Source organism: Thamnophis sirtalis, unplaced genomic scaffold, assembly GCF_051295495.1.
Source record: "Thamnophis sirtalis isolate CommonGarterSnake01/CBP01778 unplaced genomic scaffold, rThaSir2_p1.2 scaffold_10, whole genome shotgun sequence".
In the NCBI taxonomy this organism is placed as follows: Eukaryota; Metazoa; Chordata; class Lepidosauria; order Squamata; family Natricidae; genus Thamnophis; species Thamnophis sirtalis.
In genome coordinates this window covers 73,348,181-73,368,017 of record NW_028261390.1, presented here as the reverse complement: position 1 = coordinate 73,368,017, position 19,837 = coordinate 73,348,181, and the positions used below count along the sequence as shown (strand labels likewise).

Sequence of the window (19,837 nt, the reverse complement as noted above, 5' to 3'; positions counted from 1 at the left end):
GCTGACATTGACTGATTCTCTAAGCTCTAAGAGCCCCTCGGATTGACCCAGAGCTGCTTTTCCAAACTGGGCCTTTTATTTTTGTTTTCTTTGAAAGTATTTCTCTTCTCATCCATGAAGCTCCTCCAGTTCAGAGGAGAAGAAGCTCCTTGGATGAGAAGAGAAACGCTTTCAAAGAAAAAGGAAACACAAGGACGTCCAGGAGCCTTTTGGGAAAAGCACCTGTGGGGGTCAACCATGACTCTCCACAGACACAGTCCCCGGAACTCCTCCCCTGCAGGGGTCCTCCTCCTTTCCAACGCATCCATTTTAGTCAAAGGGAGAAACCGGAGCCCATCAAAACTTCTGCCTATAAATAAACCGGGTACTCATGGTTTTTGGCTAGGCACGAGAGCTTCCAGGGCTCCCCTCTCAGTGACTGTCTCCAAACCCACCCAAGGAGCGATTTTCTCATAATTATCTCACTTGCACAGTTGCACAACTTCCTCCTAATAGTTGGATGCGGTTTTAGAAATCAGACAGCCCCCCCCCCCCCCCCGAGGGAGACCAGGCAGGAAAAAAACGAGGTGAGCTAATTCTACTTCATGGTAAGGGCAGAGTCACAGAACAGGCCTCCTATCCCCATTTCTAACTCTCTGATGCATTAAGGCAGGTCCTTCCTAAATTTCTTCCTCCGACTTTTAATGCCAGCCTCCCCCCTCCTCATGTTGGATTGTTTCCTAGGCAGCCAATCTTTCTCTTTCCCTCCAAGCTCATCACCCTTACAAAATGTCCTCACCCTTCTCTAAATCTACACTTAGCCTTTCTCTTACTGGACCAGCACTCGGCCCATCTATTCTGGTACTGAGAAAGAAAACACCCCCACCCGACCCCTTTCCTTTAGGCAAAGATTCCCCTCCTACGTCTGTGCTAGTCGTTCCCGACTGTAGGGGGCGGTGCACATCTCCATTTCAAAGCCAAAAAGCCAGAGCTGTCCGAAGACGTCTCCGTGGTCATGTGGCTGGCATGACTCAATGCCGAAGGCGCATGCAACGCTGTTCCCTTCCCACCAAAGGTGGCTCCTATTTTTCTACTCGCATTTTTTACGTGCATTCGAACTGCTAGGTTGGCAGAAGCTGGGACAAGTCACGGGGGCTCACTCCATTATGCGGCGCTAGGGATTTGAACCGCTGAACTGCTGGCCTTTCTGATCCACAAGCTCAGCATCTTAGCCACCGTGTCCCTTATTCTTCCCCTGTCCTTTATTCCTCCCTAACTCCTCCGGTGTCCTCTGAGCATAGGGGTTGCAGAATCCTTCCCCTGGAGTGGGGAGGGAAGGAGGCTTTTGCAGTATCCTTCTCCTGCCACGCCCACCACCCACCACCCACCACCCACAGAACCCATGGTAAAGAAATGTGAATTCCCCCCCTGGGGTTGGAGGCTGCTGAGCGCTCTGAAAAGGCGCCTAGCAGGACAGAGAATAAAGCCGAGCCTTTCGTGGACGATTTACCTTGGCCTTTTCTTCAACTTTGGCTGCCTGTCGACAAGCTGGGTGCCAAATGGACGATCCTGAAAAGGGAAGGAGGATTTCAGCCGTGGTTTTTCCCTTCGGTGTCCAGCATGCAGATGACCAACCATGAGCCTATTGGAAGGTTGTGCCCAGCCACTTATAGCAATAGCAATAGCAGTTAGACTTATATACCGCTTCATGGGGCTTTCAGCCCTCTCTAAGCGGTTTACAGAGTCAGCATATTGCCCCCAACAACAATCCGGGTCCTCATTTCACCCACCTCGGAAGGATGGAAGGATGGAAGGCTGAGTCAACCCTGAGCCGGTGAGATTAGAACAGCTGAACTGCAGAACTAGCAGTCAGCTGAAGTAGCCTGCAGTGCTGCACTCTAACCACTGCGCCACCTCGGCTCTCTCTTATGAAACAGGGGGAGCCCCCTTCGGTCCCAGCTCCTTCACAGAGGGTACCCCGGGATGCCACCTTTGCAAAGCTCCCCACAGCCTTTCTCTGGCGGGGTGGGGGCTCCCCCTCCCACTCCTGGCTGGCCCTTAACCTTCCAGCTCCCATGCAGATGCTGCCATCTAGCTGGGCAGCCAGGAATTAAATGAGGATTGCTCCATTTATCTAGAGTCGGGGCGAATAGGCTAAATCACGGTCAGAGGGACGGGCGATGTGTGTCTCCATGGGTGAGTTAATTATTGGCACGATTCTAAGAATGTGGGAGAGTGTTTTGACCCTCTGGATGTCTCTGCAACTGAACAGACAAAGGCTATTCGGGCGTTAGTAAGCAAGCAGCTTTATAGACATGGAATGGGTCAACTCGTTGTGGGCATCTCATCACGGCCATCTTGCCACGGCTAACGTACGGTGGTGAGCTGGCAACGACAGGTTGGAGGCAATGAGTTGTCGTAGACCAGAGGTCTTCAAACTTGGCAACTTTAAGACTTGTGGACTTCAACTCCCAGAATTCTTCAGCTGGCTGGGGAATTCTGGGAGTTGAAGTCCACAAAATCTTAAAGTTGCCAGGTTCAGGGAACCCCTGTCCTACACCCTTAGAGAAATACAGAATATACATACATTTGGGTGGGGGAATGATAGTTGTTTATCCAATTATATTTTTACTCTATTTCCCTTACTCCGGGTGAATTATCCAAGCGGACAGTCTGACTGGCGTTGCATATTAAGCAGAAAACTTGCAACCTGGCTGCTCCTCATACTTCAGGTGCTCTCAGAGCCAGCTGTTGCAGAAAAGAGGACAGCTGTTTGGGCCACCCCAGAAACACACACCTTCTTTTTGCTACTGGAATTGTTGAAAAACAGCCACCGATTTCTCAAGGGTGCTTTTCTCAAAAGGCAACTGGACTGGGGTTTTTCCCCTTGAGGAAGAAGACGTTTCGCTTCTTAACCAAGAAGCGTCATCGGTTCTGAAGCTTCATCAGTCAGAACTGGTGAAACTTCTTGGATGAGGAGTGAAATCTCTTCTTCCTCAAGGAAAAATCATAATTGCCTTTCGAAAAAAATTGCCTTTGAGACAACTGTGGCCTGGATAACCGAGAACATCCATAGACATTAAGCCTCCCATTTCAAAAACAAATCACTCTTAATTCTTAACAGGGTATCTCAAGGTTGGGATATTTGGATGAGAGACACGGGCCCACCACAAATGCCAGTAATTCTGGTTTACCTTGGAGATACATCTCTTCTCCTTCAGCGAACATCTGCTTGCACTTATCACAGGAGGCACAGGTCGGGTGGTAATGCTTTTCTCCAGCCTGGGGGGAGGGTGGGGGGGGGTAGCGAACAAGAACATGGTCAGAGAGAGCACAATCACTTCCCGTCCCCTGAAATGCCAAGGCCAGTTGCATGAAAGAACTACCGTATTTTTCAGACTATAAGATGCACAGGAGTATAAGACGCACCAAGATTTTGAACAGGTATATTTTAAAAAAAGTTTTTGCACTCTGCAGGCCTCACTTTTTGTGAAAAACGGGGCGTGCAGAGAGTATGAGAGGCCTGCAGAGTGCTCCTGGGGCTGGTGGGGGGGGGGGGTAAAACAGGCAAATAAATGGCCCATTTTCACTTGTTTTTGCTTTCCCCAGCTCCAAGGAACATTTTGCAGGCCTCCCAATCCCTCTGCACGTTCATTTTTGCAAAGGGGGGGGGAGGGTTTTGGTAGGCCAAAAATGCTGTATTCAGTGTCTAAGACGCACTTAGATTTTCACCCTCTTTTGGGGGAAAAAGGTGCGTCTTATACTCCGAAAAATACGGTAACTCACAAGGAAGACGTAAAACTGCTCCAACGTATCTTCAGGAAAGAGGCAGCTTAAAATACGTTAAAAGGTTTAAAATTATCCCGGATAACTTCACAGCAAAGATACAGTCGCCACCTTTCTTTACCAAAGAAAATAAAAAGTCTGTAACAGGTGATTTATCAAACCGGTCAAAATGTAAAAAAAAAATAAAGGCTCTACAGTATTTTGAAATGATGATTTCCTCCCCCCCCACCCACCCCCGCCCCATGTTCCTCCCTGCTTGCATTTCCCTGGGAGGACTGAATAAAACCTATGATCCGCTGGAGCAGCTGCCTGGCCAATCCCTTTCTCCAGCGGACCCAGCTCCTTCCACCGGTTGCTATAACTCTTCTGCCAGCGATTCATCTTTTGGCTTTAAATAGCAGGCTGGATTTAGCCTTGGACAATCGCTCTCTGCCTGCAGGGGTTTTGCTGTGGCTGAAACACAGCCCCCCCACCCCACCCCCCGCAGGGGAGAAAAACCCACCGGAGGCCTCAAAGTCCCTTCCTCCCATAGGAGCAGCAGGTAGCAAATGAAATCAATCACGGTTGGGGCATTTTTCTTTCCAGGGGAGAGGGAGGGGCTGGGGCAGAGAGCCCCCTGCCATGAGCAGACGCCACTGGGATGGACTTTTCAGGATCTGACTCGTCCCCAAATTCTCTGCTCCAAAAGTGGGGGGGGGGGTTAAAGTTCTACCCTGGACTTTTAAAAAGTGAGAAAAATGGGGTGGGGGTGGAAGACAATGGGCCAGGGAAGCCCCATCCCCTGGGCCATCTTCCTTGGCTCGCCTTTTTGGGGATCCTGGAGAAATTTGGGAAACAAAAAACTACCCCCCCCCCCACACACACCCAGAGGACATGGTAATTAGGAAGATACTCGAATGTGCTGAAATGGACAGGATGACCCTGGAGTTAAAAAGAAAGAGAAGAGTCGGACCATTATAACATTTGGAGTAGCCTGTACAAGTGGGTAGAGAAGAGAAGCCGAAAAGAGAAATAAAAGTTTTGAAAACTATCGAATATACTGTGAAGAAAAATGTACATATGTAAAATTTGATTATATGTTCCAAACTACTATACTATAACATAATTATTGTGTTTCCCCCAAAATACGACATGTCCTCATAATACAGCCATGCCACATTTTTCTGGTGGGCAAAAATATAAGCCCCCCCCGCATATAAGCCCCCTGGACAACCCCCCCCCCCACTTCTGGCCAGGTAGAGCACCGCTCACCAACCTAGCAGTGTCCCGAAGGTGCCAAGCCCACAGGAACCTGGGGGGGAGGCAAAGGTGATCGTGTTGCTTGGCGCCTTCGGGATACCGCTAGGTTGGGGAGCAGCGCTGTGCCCATTTGAAGAGGGGGGTTGCCAGGCGGCTGCTGTCTTGCGAGTGGGCTCCCAAAGAGCCGGGCACAGCCTCATGGGCGAATGAGCGGCCACTGCCGAAAGACTCGGGTTGGAAGCCGCGGAAAAAGCCAGGCTGGGATGGCGACGGCGGCGGAGGTGCCCTGGCTCCGTAATGAGAGCTGGGCCAGGGCATCCTGAGGCTGGGAGGGGGGTGAGCCAGAGCGGAACAGCCGCTCACGCAACCCCCCTCTCCAGCCATGCAGAGCGCCATTCACTGGCATTTGGAAGGGGCCAAGCTGCGGGAGCCGGGCAGCGGCAAACAGGCACTTGGCGATACCCCTAGGTGAGTGAATGGTGCTGTGCCCGGCTGCAAAGGGGGTTTGCCAGGTGGCTGCGCGTGAGCGACAGCGCAACACAGCCATTCGCCCATGAGGCTGAGCCCGGCTCTTTGGGAGCCCACTTGCAAGAGAGCAGCCGCCCAGCTACCCCAAAACAATAAACCCTCCCCCCCCCCCATAATGAAGCCCAAGCCATATTTTGTAGGTAAAAATAAAATGAGACCCTGTCGTATTTTTGGGGAGACACCGTCTCACATTAGAATTATTAAAACGAAGAGAAGGCAAATAATTGAGTAGTAAACCTCAAAAGCAGAATATACATGGCTGATATGGAAAGCTGTAAAAGTATATTATATTGTTACGTTGTTTGTGTTTTTACCTGTTTTCTATGTTTTTGTATTTGCTTTTTCTTGTGCTTTTTAAACTTTGAAAATGTCTAATAAAAACTGTATTTTGTTTAAAAAAAGAAAGCCCACAGTGTCCAAGGAGCAGATCTGAGTGGAGAAGGAAGAGCAAAAGAACTTCCCAAATGAAGAGGTCTCCCTTGAGAAACAGGGCCTCTTATTTTCAAATTATACTGAGCAAAACGTCCGATCCTATAGTGGAAGGTGGTCTGGAGGGAGGGGCCGCTTTCCAGAGGCCGGGGAGCTTGGAAGGTTTGGGTGGCAGGAAGAGCATTAAGGAGGCTCCTCCCCAGCCATCCTCAGGCCTCTGATCTGTCCTTCTGCAGACAGTTGCTTCACTCTGCCAAGACTCCGTCTACAGGTGAAGGAGAATAAGGGAAAGGACTCCAAAGTGGCTCCTTGTGTTGTTCTTGCCACCTGCCAGGTACCTCACGAACTCTGCTGCTTTCCCCCTGTTGTGTCTTCCTTCCTTCCAGCCTTGCCTTACCTCCAAAACTCTCCCAGTGATAAACTTCCCACAACGGTCGCACTGGATCCCAAATGTAGCATGATAGTCTCTTTCGCAATATGGAACGCCATCCCTGCAGGGAAGAAGACAAGACACCCTCCCTCAAGGCCGGCTCTCAGGACAGGCTGACCGCTGGGGGGAAAGTTAGACCAAGAACCACACACGTCCTTCAGGAGAGAATCCGTCCAACGGCAACACAAGGCGACCCCAAACTTAACTGGTAACTTGGAAAACCAAACAATTCCTGGCTTTTACATATCCACCTCCTTTCCCACCGCAATTCCATTTGGCCTCTGATCCTCGGTGGAGGCAGGCGATTCCCAAGGAGGCTTCCCCTTCGCCCAAGGATTTTCTGACGGGGGCAATTTTCCAAATGAGTCCTAAGCTCTCTGCCCCGATTCCACCCGCAGGACAGACTGATTGCCCCCGCCCGTCCTTTCCCTACTCCACTTCCCATCTTCCACCAAAGGGTGAGAGACACCCCCCTCCCTGGTCTTTGGTCCAGCGGCTACAGGTTGCCCAGCCTCTGCCCTCCACCCACTTCCCAGAACAGGGAGCGTCCTGGGAGCCCATGCAGTGAAGCCATCCTACGGGGTGCCCTGTCTGTACCCACGCTGGCTCCCGGTCACGCAGCACTTCGGGAGACCGGCTGACCCTTCACAAGCTCCCGTCCACCAATCTGGGCTCCCCCCACAGGGCGACCGAAGGGGGCCTCCGACTTACCTGCTGATATATTCCCCAGTGAGAAGTTTCCCACAAACCCTGCACTTGAAGCAGGTCAGGTGCCAATGCTTGCCCAAGGCCACCAAAGACTGGCCGTTCTTGATTTCGGAGCCACAGTTCCCGCAATCTGCCAAGAAGAAGAGAAACCCTCGGAAGCTGCACCTGGCCCCTCCCCTCTGGCCTCTGGGGGTCGGCCAGGACAGCCCCACAGCTGCACAACAGCTGGCCTTCGACTTACGAGCACAGCTGGGACTGGAATTCCAGTCACCCAGTAACGCACTCATGAAATGGCGTGACTGAACCCCATTTTCCAACCTTCCACCATGGCCGTGGTGAAGTGAATCACCACGGCCGTTACACGAATCATATGGTCATTGAGCAAATCCAGTTGGAAACTTGCTGGGAAGGTGCCAATCACGATCAGGCGTCGTAGCCTTGGGGACAGGCCGTGAATCACTTTTCCCAGGGCCGTTATAACTTTGAATCCTCATTAAACGAAAGGCCATAAAGCTGATCACTGCTCTGGTCAACCGGGGGCCCTGCTGAGGGTTTGGCTAAGCCATTTCCTAAGAAAAAGGGAGGGGGGGAGTGCGCATTGCCTAAAATCCCCGTGGCTGAATCTGCCCTCGTGCAGCCGTACAAGAGGGCAGGGGCTGACTAAACAACGGGCGGGGGGGAGGACTGCTAAGGAGGAGCCCTGTGGCCGGCCCCGTGTCTCGTGGACCTCTCGAGGGGGCAGCCACGCTGAGCAGCTTGGTAGTCCTGGGGCTGCAGCCCTGAGCAGCCACCCTCCCTCTGAGCTGGGCACAGGAGCCTCTGGCAAACAGCCTATTCTGACCTAAACCCAGATACCTGGCGGGGACCTGGATGCCCTGGGCGGCCTCCGTCGGCAGCCCCTTGCCCCACGCAGTGCAGGAGGCCCCCCCCCCAACGCTGAAAAGCTAAGCCTGCACATCGCTTCCTTGACGTTTCCTTGCGGAGGCTGCAGGCGAGGCAAACGCTCAGGGAGGACATTTTCCTTCGGCTGCTAAAAACAGCCGCCTGGCCATAGATCTCGAAAGCCGCGACTTACTTCGGAGGACGGGAAAACTGGCCCCAGCCGGGGGCAGAAAGCATTTCTGGCAGACGCACTCCTTGCCATTGAAAGTCACACGGTCCCCGGGAGGAAACGGCTGCCTGCAGGAGGAGACAGAAGCAGCGTCACTATATGCGCTCCCCCCCCCCCAGTCCTCTTCAGGAGCTTCTCCCTCCAACCTCCCCCCCTCCCCATGGAAATCCTCTGCAGAAGGGATCCCCCCCAAACATTCCTCCACACCCTTTCCTGATGCCCCCCCCCCCAATGATTCCTCCTTGTGGCCGTCCTCCCGATCAGAGCCACACTTAACGGTCTTTGCAGAGACGCACCGAAGGGCTTGTCTGTCTGAAGGCTTTACGCAACCACACCAGCTGGACCGAGGCAGCTGTAAGAGTCTGAGAACCTGGCTGGGGGTCTCTTGCTCAGCCCACACTTTCTCCAGGACTCTCCCTTCCCCCTGGCATCCAAAGCAGGGAGGGAGAAATGGCCCAAGGAACCTCCCCCCCCCTCAATAAATGGCCTGGAGGGAGGACGGGCACCACCAGTCACAGATGGGGGCGCAGAGCTCCTCCTCCTCCTCTGAGATTTGGGGGATTCTGATCTGTCCTGAAAGGCTGCAGCCGAGGAGACAAATTTTCAGAGGAGAAAAAAAAAAGGGGTGGGTGGGTTAGGGGGCATCTCAAAAGCTGACAAAGCAGGGAAAAAAAGGCTTTCAGCCAAAGACCTGCGAGACTTTCAGCTTTGCAATCTGGGTCAAGCAATTCGGAGGGACTTCATGATTTCACTAATAAACAAGGGCCAGCATTCCCCCCCCCCCGCTCTCCTGCATCCTCTTCTTCTCCTGGCCATTGGGGGGGGGGATCATTGAGCACTCTATGATTCTTGAAAGTTTGACAGAGAGGCCGGACTGACTCTTCCCCTTCTAGAGGGAGGGGCTCCTCTGGGATTACAGGGACAAACAAATCTGGGTGGGGGGGGACGAGGGGGGGGTGGAGGCTCACAGCACTTGGGAGCTGAGTTGAGACCCTGGACGGGGGTCTCTGGCCGCCGGGTTTTCTATCAGCAGCAGAGAATCCTGAATGAAGGGAAGCCGGTTCTTGGATGGAGCCCCGGGTTCTTCTCAGACGCCCTGGACACTGGACGCCGGAGCAGCCCCGGGGAAAACGGGGGGAGCCGGGTCTCTTTTGTTGGGCGCTGCCCATGGCTCTCCCTTAACCCTCGCCTGCGGGAGAAAGAGGCCACCCAAGGACTCACCTGCAGAGGACGCACACGAAGCAGTTTGGGTGGTAGGTCTTCCCCAGGGCAGAGACCACCTCGCCCTCAATGAACCCGTCACAGCTGAAGCACCGAGTGCCGTAGAGCCGCTGGTAGTCCGAAGTGCAGACGTAATCCCCTTGTCGGACAAAGAAGCCCCCCTGGGCCAAGTCACAGCCGCACGCTGCAACCGAAACAGAGCGAGGGGGGGGGGTTAAGCAGGCGGCCTCCGTCTCTGGGGCCCAGCGTGTGTGTGTGAGCCACGGAGGGACGGGCTGTATCTCTGACCGTTTCCTCCTCCTCCTCCTCCTCCTCCTGCAGGACGATCTGGGAACCAAAGCACGGAGGCACAAGGACCTCTGACCTTGCTGGAAGAGGTTGGGACTAGAAGGCGGGGGGGGGGGGGGGCGGCAGGCAGGGGTGAAGGTTCCAGGTGCTGCTACTGCCAGTTCACTCAGGGACGTGCTGTGTGCACACATGCACAATGCTAAAAAAATGCTTTTGCGCATGCGCAGAAGCAAAAAACAAGATGGCGCTGCCAGTTTGGGGGTGTGGCAGGCCAAGTTATTACCTATTCGGCTGAACCTGGCCGAACCAGTAGGTACCCATCTCTGGGGCCGGGTGTGCGTGGCCGACTGGATGTGCGTGGCCAGCTTGGCGCCCCTCCCCAAACCTCTGGCATGTTTCCTCTTCGCATTGGGCAGAGTGGGCGAAGCGATGTGGGACGTCCCTTTACATTTTCCAGGACGGCCCCGCAGGCCGGATCCAACCACGTCGTGGTCCTTGAGTTTGACCCCCCCCCCCGGCCCAGACCTTGGTATCTAGATGTGGATCTTTTAAAACATTCATATTTCACTCTGATTTTAATGTAGGCGAAATGTTAATACGCATTGTAAATCCATGCATGTTATGCCACACGCTACATAAACAAGTAAGTTTCAATCCCCACAGCTCTGCTAGGAGCCAGCTGAGCACCAGGGACCTTCTCAGCACCTCATGCATCCCTCAAAGCGACAGATGTGCAGCCTTGGGCTCTTGCTACACAAACTCTACACCACCACAATGTCTGCGCAAAAGGGGTGGGGTTTGCATTGGGACAGCCCAGTGCTGCTTTCCTCACGGGTGCCAAGAGACCCCTTTGCCCAGCCCTGCGGGGTCCTCAGGCTGAGTTAGCCTCAAGGACAGACCAACCTCCAGGGAACACATGGATGAGATGCTCCAACTGACCCAGGAACCCCAAGGACTTCAGCTACCTCAAGGCGGAAGAGATCTTGTTGTGGCCCGCCAGCGTCCTGCGTAGCTAGCAGCAGAGTGAGGACAGTGAGGAGGAAGGTTGGGGAGGAACCTGGGCCACTCTTGGGAGTCTGGGGAAGGCTCTGAGGAGGGCTCTGTGTCAGAGGCAGAGAGGGGGCCAGAGCCGTCCGACAGTTATCAGCTGCCTTCAGAGTCAGACTTGGGGCAGAGGAACAGCTGGAGCCTATTCCCAATGTGCGCATGCACAGAGCTGCCAGATGAAAGGAACAGCTAAGGAACAAGGGTCGACTTGGGAGTAAGGCCACAGGTGGATGGTGAATGGCCCCTCCCAGAGGAAATAAGAGAGGAGAGAAAGGGGAGTGGAGTTTGCAGGAGACAATTACTTCATTCCTGCATTCTTGCCACGTATTGCAATGGAGTCTGAAAGATCTCGGCCTGGCCAGTCTCCAAGCCCGATAAAGGTGGGTAATTGTGAGCTATCTTGAAAGACTGAGGGAGAGGAAAGACTTTGCTGGAAAGGAATTCCCTGTCAATTAAATAAAAGGGGTTTATCGGGAGGAGGACTCAGCTTCGTGCTGCTGAGGAAGCCCCTTTCAGAACAGATCTCGCCTGTGGCCTCCTGGGTGCTGAGCCGAGGCTGGTGGTCATGGGGTCACTCACTCACAAGCGCCCCTTCTCCCCACTGAAGGGCCAGAAGAGCCAGGGACCAACCCAGTCCCGAGAGACAAATTGGGGCTGTTTGAAGAGCTGCATCCGTTTTTGTGAATGGAGGCCCGGCCTCCCCTACAAAAGGGCCGCAGCTCCTCTCCTGAAGCCAACGGCCTGCCCTGCATTTCAACCGTGGGGGGGGGGGGGGGCTGAAAAGCTCTTCTGCTCTAAAGGGCCCCCACCCCAGGCATTCATGCCGAGCTGGAGCCCGTAAGGGGCACCAGGGCTTTGCAGCCCAGCCTCTGCCAAGGCACAGCTGCCGCTTTGGAGGCGGCGTCTCTGCGACGCCCCTCCGGGCTGGCATTGGGACAGCCGAGAGAAGCCAGCCACACTCATGCCAGCTTCCATCGTCCAGCAACTGTTCCCAGCCATCCCCGGGAGCCTCCCTCTCACCCTGCGGCGGATTCCTCTGCCGGCTCTCCAGGATGACATTCAGTTCTCTGGAAGGACCCTATTTATAGAGCAGCTGCCGAGGGAGGGATCCACCCTGGGCCAACTCAGCCCCCCACCCCCCAAGCGATGGCCCTGCGTTTACTGTGAAGTTAACCCTGCAGTGTCCTCCCTTGGTCACCACCCCTGAAGACGTCACGCATCCTCTGACCGGCCCACAGAATCCGCCTTCCTTTCTGGTCCGATTCTTCCCTCCCTGGAAGGGCCCTGGGCCCCCTTCCCCCCCCCAGGCCCACCTCGGCTTCCCATCTAAGGGCCCACCTCCTTACAGAGGTTGCTCTTCCCCTCACGGGCCAAGGGGCCCCACCCAGGTGGAGAAGAAAACCTAACATCTGTCCCGGACTTCATCCTTGGGTGTCCCAGACTTTTGGGAGGGCCCAAGAGAGGAAATGGGGAGATGCTGTTTCTACCCCCAAAGTCAAGATAGCAGCTCAACCTCCTTGTCTGGAGCCCTGACCCCCCTTTTTACAGGGGGTGCATGCAGGAATCACAGTGTCAGAGCCAACCTCTGGACTTCTTTCACCCACGCAGCTGGCCAGCAATGGGCCTCCAGGTATTATACTGATTTTTATTTCTGAACAGAGGTTTTGACTTGTCTTACCCCAGAGCTGAAACCTAATTGGGGGAAATATAATTTGCACATGGGAAAATAGGACACTTAAATGGGGTGTGTCTGTGCCAATTAATGTTGATGACCCACCTTAATTTAACTGTCCTCTTTTCCTAGGTGCAAATTTCTGCAAAGGTTTCAGAAGGGCCAGTTTTTGGGAGCAACATCTGGCCAAACCCCGTGGCAAAATGGCGAAAGAAGCTCAGCGTTCATTCCGTTTCCGGGCTACACACGCAGGTCACGGCACGTACCTTTGCAAACGAAACACTTAATGTGGAAATACTTCTTCTGCACTCGCAGCACTTCTCCTTTGCAGGGGCTCCCACAGTTGTGGCAAAGGATGGCGGCTCCAGCGGGTGCCTCCAAGTGGCTGTGCACAGCCTGTCGCTGGGAAGCTGCCGGGAAGGGAAAGAGCCTTTATCATCAAAGGGTTGAAGGGAAGGTGGAGGCTCCCATCCCTCCTTTCACCCTTCTGCAGAAATGACCCCGGCCGACTCTGCTCACGTTGGGGCAGGGGTCTCCAACCTGCGGACTTCAACTCCCAGGATTCCCCAAGAACCAGCGAGGGAAGGAGGATAATTGTTTCTGCTTGAAAGTTGGGCAAAAAAAGAGAGGAGAATTTGGGAAATATAGACCACTCGCTGACCTCAACACCTGGGAGGCTCCTCAAGTAAATCATAAAAAGATCCATGAAAATAATGGAGAGAGAGAGAGAGACTCTTTCTGAAATTCTCAGAGATGGGATTGAGAGGACTTTGCACAGAGCTCATTTCCCACAGTACTTTTTTGTTTACTCAATCACATTCACCAGATAATTTATTTTTTTGTGTCCCTGTAATCCCTTTTTATTGGGGTGGGGTCGGGGGATCTGAATGGAGCTGAACGTTTACTGGCCGGATGCCCTCCCTGATGCCTACGTGGAGTTCTCAGCAGATATTTTTTCTTTGCGCCCTGATAGAGAAACATCTGTTGCTGCCTGGGATTGAACTCTCAACCTCCCGAGTGGGAGACGAGCGTCTTCCCCTCTAGGCCGCCACATCATTCTAATTACCTTAATGAAATTTAAGATCAATGATAGTTTTCATTGCCTACAGGGTGTGTAAAGTAAGGCATTTTATATGGAATAAGAAAAACCAACACTACTTTTTTTAAAAAAATAAAGTTTTTATTGGTTTTTTTAATACAAATAACATTTATGAACAAAACATTGTCCAGGTTTTCTTTTACATCCTCTTTTATACACAATCCATTTTACATCATAATTCTATTTCCAATTTCAACTCTATTATTCTCTTCTCATATTTTCTATCTTAAACTTATTTTTTTCGTTATATAAACAATATCATTAATTGCCCCTTCAAAGTTATACCAATTCATAATTTCATGATTCCTCTTTTCATCTGCTTTACCCTAATGAAATCATCTAGCTATTTTTATTTTCTTTTTCTTCTATTCTTGTTCTTCAATTAAGCCCTCTTTTCCTCTCTTCTATTTCCTGGTCCGAGTGCTCCATCCAAATTTCTAGCTTATTCTTGCCCTCCAAAGTTTCACACGCATTTTTTTAACATCTCAAATCGTTCATTATGCATCCATGATACCAATTTGACAAATGAACATTTTTTTTCATCACAGTTCTCTTTCCATTTCCAGCCCAATTTATTCTCTTCCCATTGGAAAAGCCAACATGACTGAAGTGACTAGGAAGGAATCCTAGCAGTGGCTACGTATCGAACCCAACTGAATGAAATCAAGATTTCAAGCTTTGTGTTCCTTTCTCATCTACTCTTGTGAGACGATGGGGCCAGGAGTCCTTCTCTTTTGGGGAAGAGGGGCAGGGTCTACCTGTCCCCTATTTTTATGATGGTTCAGGTATTGGGTGGTTTGCTTGAGAACTTGCTCACACACCGGATAAGTTGCCTTCCTATCCAAGCCGGATCCTGAAAGGCAGCCTGGTTGATGCTTCAGCTGTGTCTCTCTCTTACCCATCCAGGCCTTAATCGGATTTCTGTCCTCCCTGGCTGCAAATGTCGTGGATTTAGACCCAGCAGGAGCCCGGAGAGAGGATGACCCCACCCCTCCAGGCTGATATAATGCTGGTAATTATGCAGCAGAAAATCACTTTAAGGAGAATAAAAATACTCCGAAATTGTTGTCTTGGAGACTCAGCCTGCATTTCAGTGAATGCTAGCAGATGTTCCTTATGCTGGACTTGAGGAAAACTTCCATTCTTCAAGAAATACGCAGACCAGGAAAAATTGACTTCTAACTAGGCTATTAGAGGGAGGGAGGCAGGCCGGGAGAGGGGACCATGCAGGAGACAGATAAATGGAGGAGCCCTTGGCTCTCACACAAACGGAGACCTTCAGATACCCAACTATAGGCCAGCTGAAAGGCAAGACACATGGGTGGATGGAGGCAGGGGCTTCCCTTGATTTATCTCCCAGCAGTAGTGACCTCAGTGGCTGAAGCGGAGGAGAAGATGCCATCCCCCACATACACACGTGTTCTCGTCCTCTTGACCATCACCTTCTCTCCAGGCACCTGGAGCACCTGGGTCAGAGCACCAGCTGCCAAGGGCTTTTCGGAGCCAGCCCTGCGAGCCCAGGAGTCCTGCTGCTTTTGTAAATCCAGAACTGGGTCTGCTTGGCGCCAGGGCGCTCCTCCCTTCACAGCCATCAATCCATCCTCTCCGTGGGGACTGAATACCACCTTTGTCTCTGCTAAACGGAGCAGAGGGCTGAGTTCAGTCACTCCACAAATCAGGAAGATCCTGGCAGCCCCTTTCCCAGCTTTCATTTAAAAAAGGCGGAAGCGTTTTATTTGGCCTGGCCTCGTAGTGATTTATAAGTCCCTCTTCACAACTGCCCGGACAAAACCTATCCAGCCACGGCTGCCTGCTGATTGCTGCACTGATGTCCGGCTGCAGGAAATCCTCAGCTCAGTCCGAGTCCAGGTGGCCGGATGGTTCAGGTAGCCGCTGGCTGGCAGATTCAACTTCAACTCAATTCATCCTGCAGGGGTTAAGGCCTCTGCCCAGCCTCTTGGCTGCAGTCCAGTCTTCGTTGGGCTGGCACTTGTTTTTGGTTCTCCTGGTTGTGCCCATCCCTGGCCTGGTCTGTGGTGACACCTACCTCCAGGAGCTCCCCAACTCCATGGCTCTCTAGTTCCTGTTCCAAGCTCCCCTGTTCAACTTTGGAAATCTGGCCTCCAGAAGGATGGGGACCGGGTCAGCCACCAGGCACTCTAACCCGTTTCGATTGAGGACGCAACTTCCTTCCTGACCTCTCTCGGTCTCCAAAATCCCCAAAGGCTTTTCACCTGGACGTCTTTGTCCAGAGGCTCTCCGATCCCTTGGCTCCTTTGGCCATCCCCACAGTAAGGACAGCGTGTCAGTATGTGCTCAGCTTCGAGGCCCAAGTGGGTTGAAGGGAATTACCTCCTTGCTAGGTGGGTGACTGTGGATTTTCTTAGCTGCTTTTTTTTTCATATGAATCTGTTTTTATTTGTAGAATTAAATAATTGGTCTCCTGCCCAGAGTTGTTATTAGGATGAGCAGCTAAATGAATGGATTAATTTGGTCACCACAATCTTTAAAAAGATGTGGAGACTCTAGAAAGAGTGCAGAGAAGAGCAACAAAGATGACGAGGGGACAGGAGGCTGAAACATATGAAGAACGGTTGCAGGAACTGGGCATGTCTAGTTTAATGGGGAGACATCAGAGCAGTGCTCCAATATCTCAGCGGTTGCCCCAAAGAAGAGGGAGTCAAGCTATTCTCCAAGGCACCTGAGGGCAGAACAAGAAGCAACAGGTGGAAACTCATCAAGGCGTGAAGCAGCCTAGAACTAAGGAGGAATTTCCTGACAGTGAGAACAATTAGCCAGTGGAACAACTTGCCTCCAGAAGTTTCAATGCTCCAACATTGGATGTTTTTAAGAAAAGATTGGACAACCATTTGTCTGAAATGCTACAGGGTTTCCTGCCTGAGCAGGGGGTTGGGCTAGAAGACCTCCAAGGCCCCTTCCAACTCTTTATTCTGTTACATAAATGAATGAATCAATGGCAATATCTTCCTCTAATTCCTCCAAGGTTTTTGTGTCCAGATCTTCAACTTCCATGCCTCTGGCTGCCACTGGCATTTCCACAACAGCAGCAGGGAGGGTTTCATCAGAGTCCTCGCCATTTCCATCCATCGGCCAGTTCTCTGGCCTCATAATGTTGGACATCTGCCCCGGGTCTCCTCTGGAAGGCCCGCCTTTGCCTTTCTTCTGGCAGGCAGATCTTCAAGTGGCCAAGCTCTCGTCTTTGGTTGCCTCTTTCACTTGGGAAACTGACATCTTCCGAGTCTTTCCCCATCTCCCTGGACCTTTCATCCGTTAACCCGACTGGTACTTGTGGTTTCTGCAACTGTCTGCACTGTAGAACTGATCCAGAGCAAGAGAGCAGGGAACTGCAGAGGGAGCATCGCCTGCTGGGATGAGATCCTGAGGCTTTCCTCTCGGCTGGCTCTGCCCTCCTCACTCGCCCTTTCATCCCTGGAGTGGAGGCATCGGGGGGGGGGGGGCTGTGTGCCCCTGCGCCAGTTGCAGATCCAATCATGGCACCTTCTCCCATTCAAGGCACACATGGAAGAGACGCTCCCTTAACAGAGGCCCCTTCAGCCAGCAGCAGGCCAAGTAGAAAGAAGCCGGGCAGAGCATGTGAAGATGCTTCCTCTCGTGGCCAAGGATGGCCCAGGATTCCTAGGAGCAAAGGTCTCCGGCCCTCTTCCCCTGTCCAGAGTGACCTGCTCTGGTCCACGCAAGAGTCCAGGCGGCTGTGTACATCCCATAAATCAACCCTTGGCTTGGCTGAAAATGCCCCCACGTGCCCTGCCTCAGAGGACAAATGGCTTCTCCGTTGCTCAAATACATTATGAGCTCACCCTAAAAGATTTTCATCCATTCTCCCCCCTCCTTAATTTTCTCTTGCCTGACACCCTTTCAGGTGTTTGAAGAGGGCTGTCATAGCCCCCCCCCCCAGTATTCTCCAGACTAAAGAAGACCCCCCCTTCAGGGATTCCCCTCTTCCAGGCCTCCGATCAACCCTGATCCCCCCCCAAGTGTTCCTGCTTCTCTGAATCCTTTGAGATTCCGTGCTCAGGAGGGATCCCAACCAATCCAAAGAGAGAGGACCTTTTCCCATTTGGAATCATTTCCTGGCCACCCTGAATCTGCGGCCCTTTTTCTCAGCCCTGTCAGACCAATGAATCTCCTTCAGCTTCCCGTCCACAATCATTGCAACCTCTCTCTGCTGAGCCCCTCCTGGCCCTGGGGTCCCTCTCAGCTGCAGCCCGGCCTGGCCCCTGGCAGCCGGTCCCGAGAGGGGCGCCAGGGAGGAGGGAGCCGCTCTGCCCTCTCGGGGCCCCCAACCTAGAAGGTAGAGCCGGGCCTAGGAGGGGGGGGGAGCTTTCCAGGGGACGAAGGAGGCCTCCATTTCCATCCTCTCGGCTCCCTTCATGTCCTCCCTCATTCCCGGCCAGGGAGAGCTGCGGCCCCGCCTGCCTTCGGGCTGCCGTCAGCAGATCCACCGCCATTCAGAGGCATCGGGGCTCCAGGTGAGGCTCCGCACAACACGGCTGCCCAGGCCGAGGGACGCTCCATCCTGAGGGATGCCGGGAGCTGTAGTCCGGGAGCCGCTCGAGGGCCACAGCCGCCTCCTCCTCCTCCTCTCCCCTCCCCCCCGCAGATGGACCCCTGTGGCCAGCGCGCCCGACTGCCAGGCCGACCGCCCGGCTGGAGAGGAGCGCTGCGCCGCTGCCCCGAAGGGAACCGCAAAGGGAGCCGCCAACTGCGGCGGGGTGGGGGGCGGGCAGCCGGGCTCCCCATCGCTGCGGCACCTGCTCCCCGCAACGCCCCGCCGGGGAGCGTCCAGACAGACTCGGCTCCTCGCCGAACCTTCCAGCCCAGCCCGGGAGCGGCGGGCGGCGAGAGGGAGCGGGGCGCACCTGGGGCTGCCCAGGGGGAGGGGGGGCCGGGCGGAGAGACCCCTCCGGCCGCCGCCCCGCAGCCCCCCAGCCGCCTGCTCTGCCGGAGGGGCCGCAGACTCCGCCCGCCCTCCCTCCCGGGCTCCGCCGCTGCCCAGGCCGCCCTGCCCTGCCCTCCCCCGGACCCAGGAGGGCCGCGGGGGCCGCCCAGCCCGCCTTCCCGGAGGGCCGGCGCAGGAGCCGCAGTGGGACGTGGCCGCCCGCGCCTACCTGCCGTGGCCGAGCTCATCGTGGCCGTCTTGGGCCGCGGCGGGGCTGCCCCTTGCGCCGGCCGGCGGGGCGCACATCCCCCGGCACCTGTTGCGAGGCGGCGGCTCCTCTGCGGAGCTCCTGCGGGCTCCCGCCTCCTCCCTGCGGCTGGCCAGCCGGGCGCGCCGCGGCGCTTGTGCGCGGCTGCGGCTGCCGCTCCTCCGCGCTGTCGATCTCCGGCGCAGAAGGTGGGGCGAGCGAGCGGGCGGGCGGGCGAACGGGCGGCGGCGGCGGGCAGGGGAGTCGGCGTCAGCAGCCAGCCGCCGTCACGCTCCGCCGGGCACCGGCGCCTCTGCGGAGCCTCTGGGCTGGGCGCCAGCTGGACCCGCCGCAGCCGAGAGACGCGGCGCAGGGACCCGGCCGCCCCCCCCCCCCGCTCAATGTCCCCCCCTCCCGCAGTCCCAGGCGGAGAGCAGCGGCTGCCTGGCCGGGAAGGTCCGGGGCCGGCGGGGGCGCTGCCTGCGGCCACGGGCGCCCCAACCCGGGTCTGGGAGGGGGGCACCCTGCGATGCCCCCCCCGTAGAAAAAGGGAGTGGCTGGACGGGGCGGGTGGGGGGCGCGGTGAGCTTCAGCTTCCCCGCGGGGGCTCTGCAGGGCAGGGGTGGCGGAGTCCCTTTGCGCGGACTTGGAGGGGCCGCTGCGCCTCTCTTGAGGGGCGGCCGGAGGGCGCCGCGACCCGGGCTGGCAGCGGAGGCAGCTTCAGGCAGGCTCTTCCCGGGCTCAGCTGAAGATCGCAGATGGGAAGCACCCGAGAGCGGCGCCGCCGCCAACCGCCCCCATCCTTCCCGCAGCCGCCCAGGGTCTCCAGGCCGCTGCGGCCCTCGTGGGAGAGAGACCCCCTCTCGCGGGAAGAGCCGCGACTCCCCATCCATAGAGGGAGGCTGGGAAGCGGCGCGGCTCCCTCTGGGGAGGAGAAAAGGCCCCCGCCGCCTCCGCAGAGGGCAGGGAGCTCTCCCCAGCTGGGCTCGAATGGCCTGTGCAGGGCCGGAACCCGGACGATTTGGGCCCTCCCGGCTCCCAGGACAAGGGCCGCCCCAGGGTGGGGGGTCTTGTTTGGGCTTCCCCCCTCCTGGCATCTGTGGCTCCGGTGCCTGGGCCTTTTTTATGGCTC

At 54.9% G+C, this 19,837-nt stretch overlaps 1 protein-coding gene across 7 annotated transcripts in view; it reads right to left on the bottom strand.

Moving 5' to 3' along the window:
• Nucleotides 1-18,909, bottom strand: part of ABLIM2 (actin binding LIM protein family member 2) — a 39,018-nt gene extending 20,109 nt beyond the window's left edge. For 2 of the 7 annotated variants that reach the window (XR_015697927.1, XM_087724918.1), the window contains exons 1-8: nt 18,689-18,909; nt 12,705-12,852; nt 9,432-9,615; nt 8,175-8,278; nt 7,103-7,229; nt 6,359-6,452; nt 3,174-3,261; nt 1,490-1,548 (exon numbers count right to left, since the gene is read on the bottom strand). Coding sequence is in view for 1 of the 7 variants with exons in the window: in XM_087724918.1 (XP_087581044.1) it covers nt 1,490-1,548; nt 3,174-3,261; nt 6,359-6,452; nt 7,103-7,229; nt 8,175-8,278; nt 9,432-9,615; nt 12,705-12,852; nt 18,689-18,706 (822 nt within the window). In the remaining 6 variants the exon portion in view is untranslated. Of the gene's footprint in view, nt 1-1,489; nt 1,549-3,173; nt 3,262-6,358; nt 6,453-7,102; nt 7,230-8,174; nt 8,279-9,431; nt 9,616-12,704; nt 12,853-18,687 lie in introns of all 7 variants that reach the window. The other 5 variants (XR_015697930.1, XR_015697932.1, XR_015697928.1 and 2 more) reach the window with 4 other exon arrangements.
• Nucleotides 18,910-19,837: the final 928 nt, after the last annotated feature.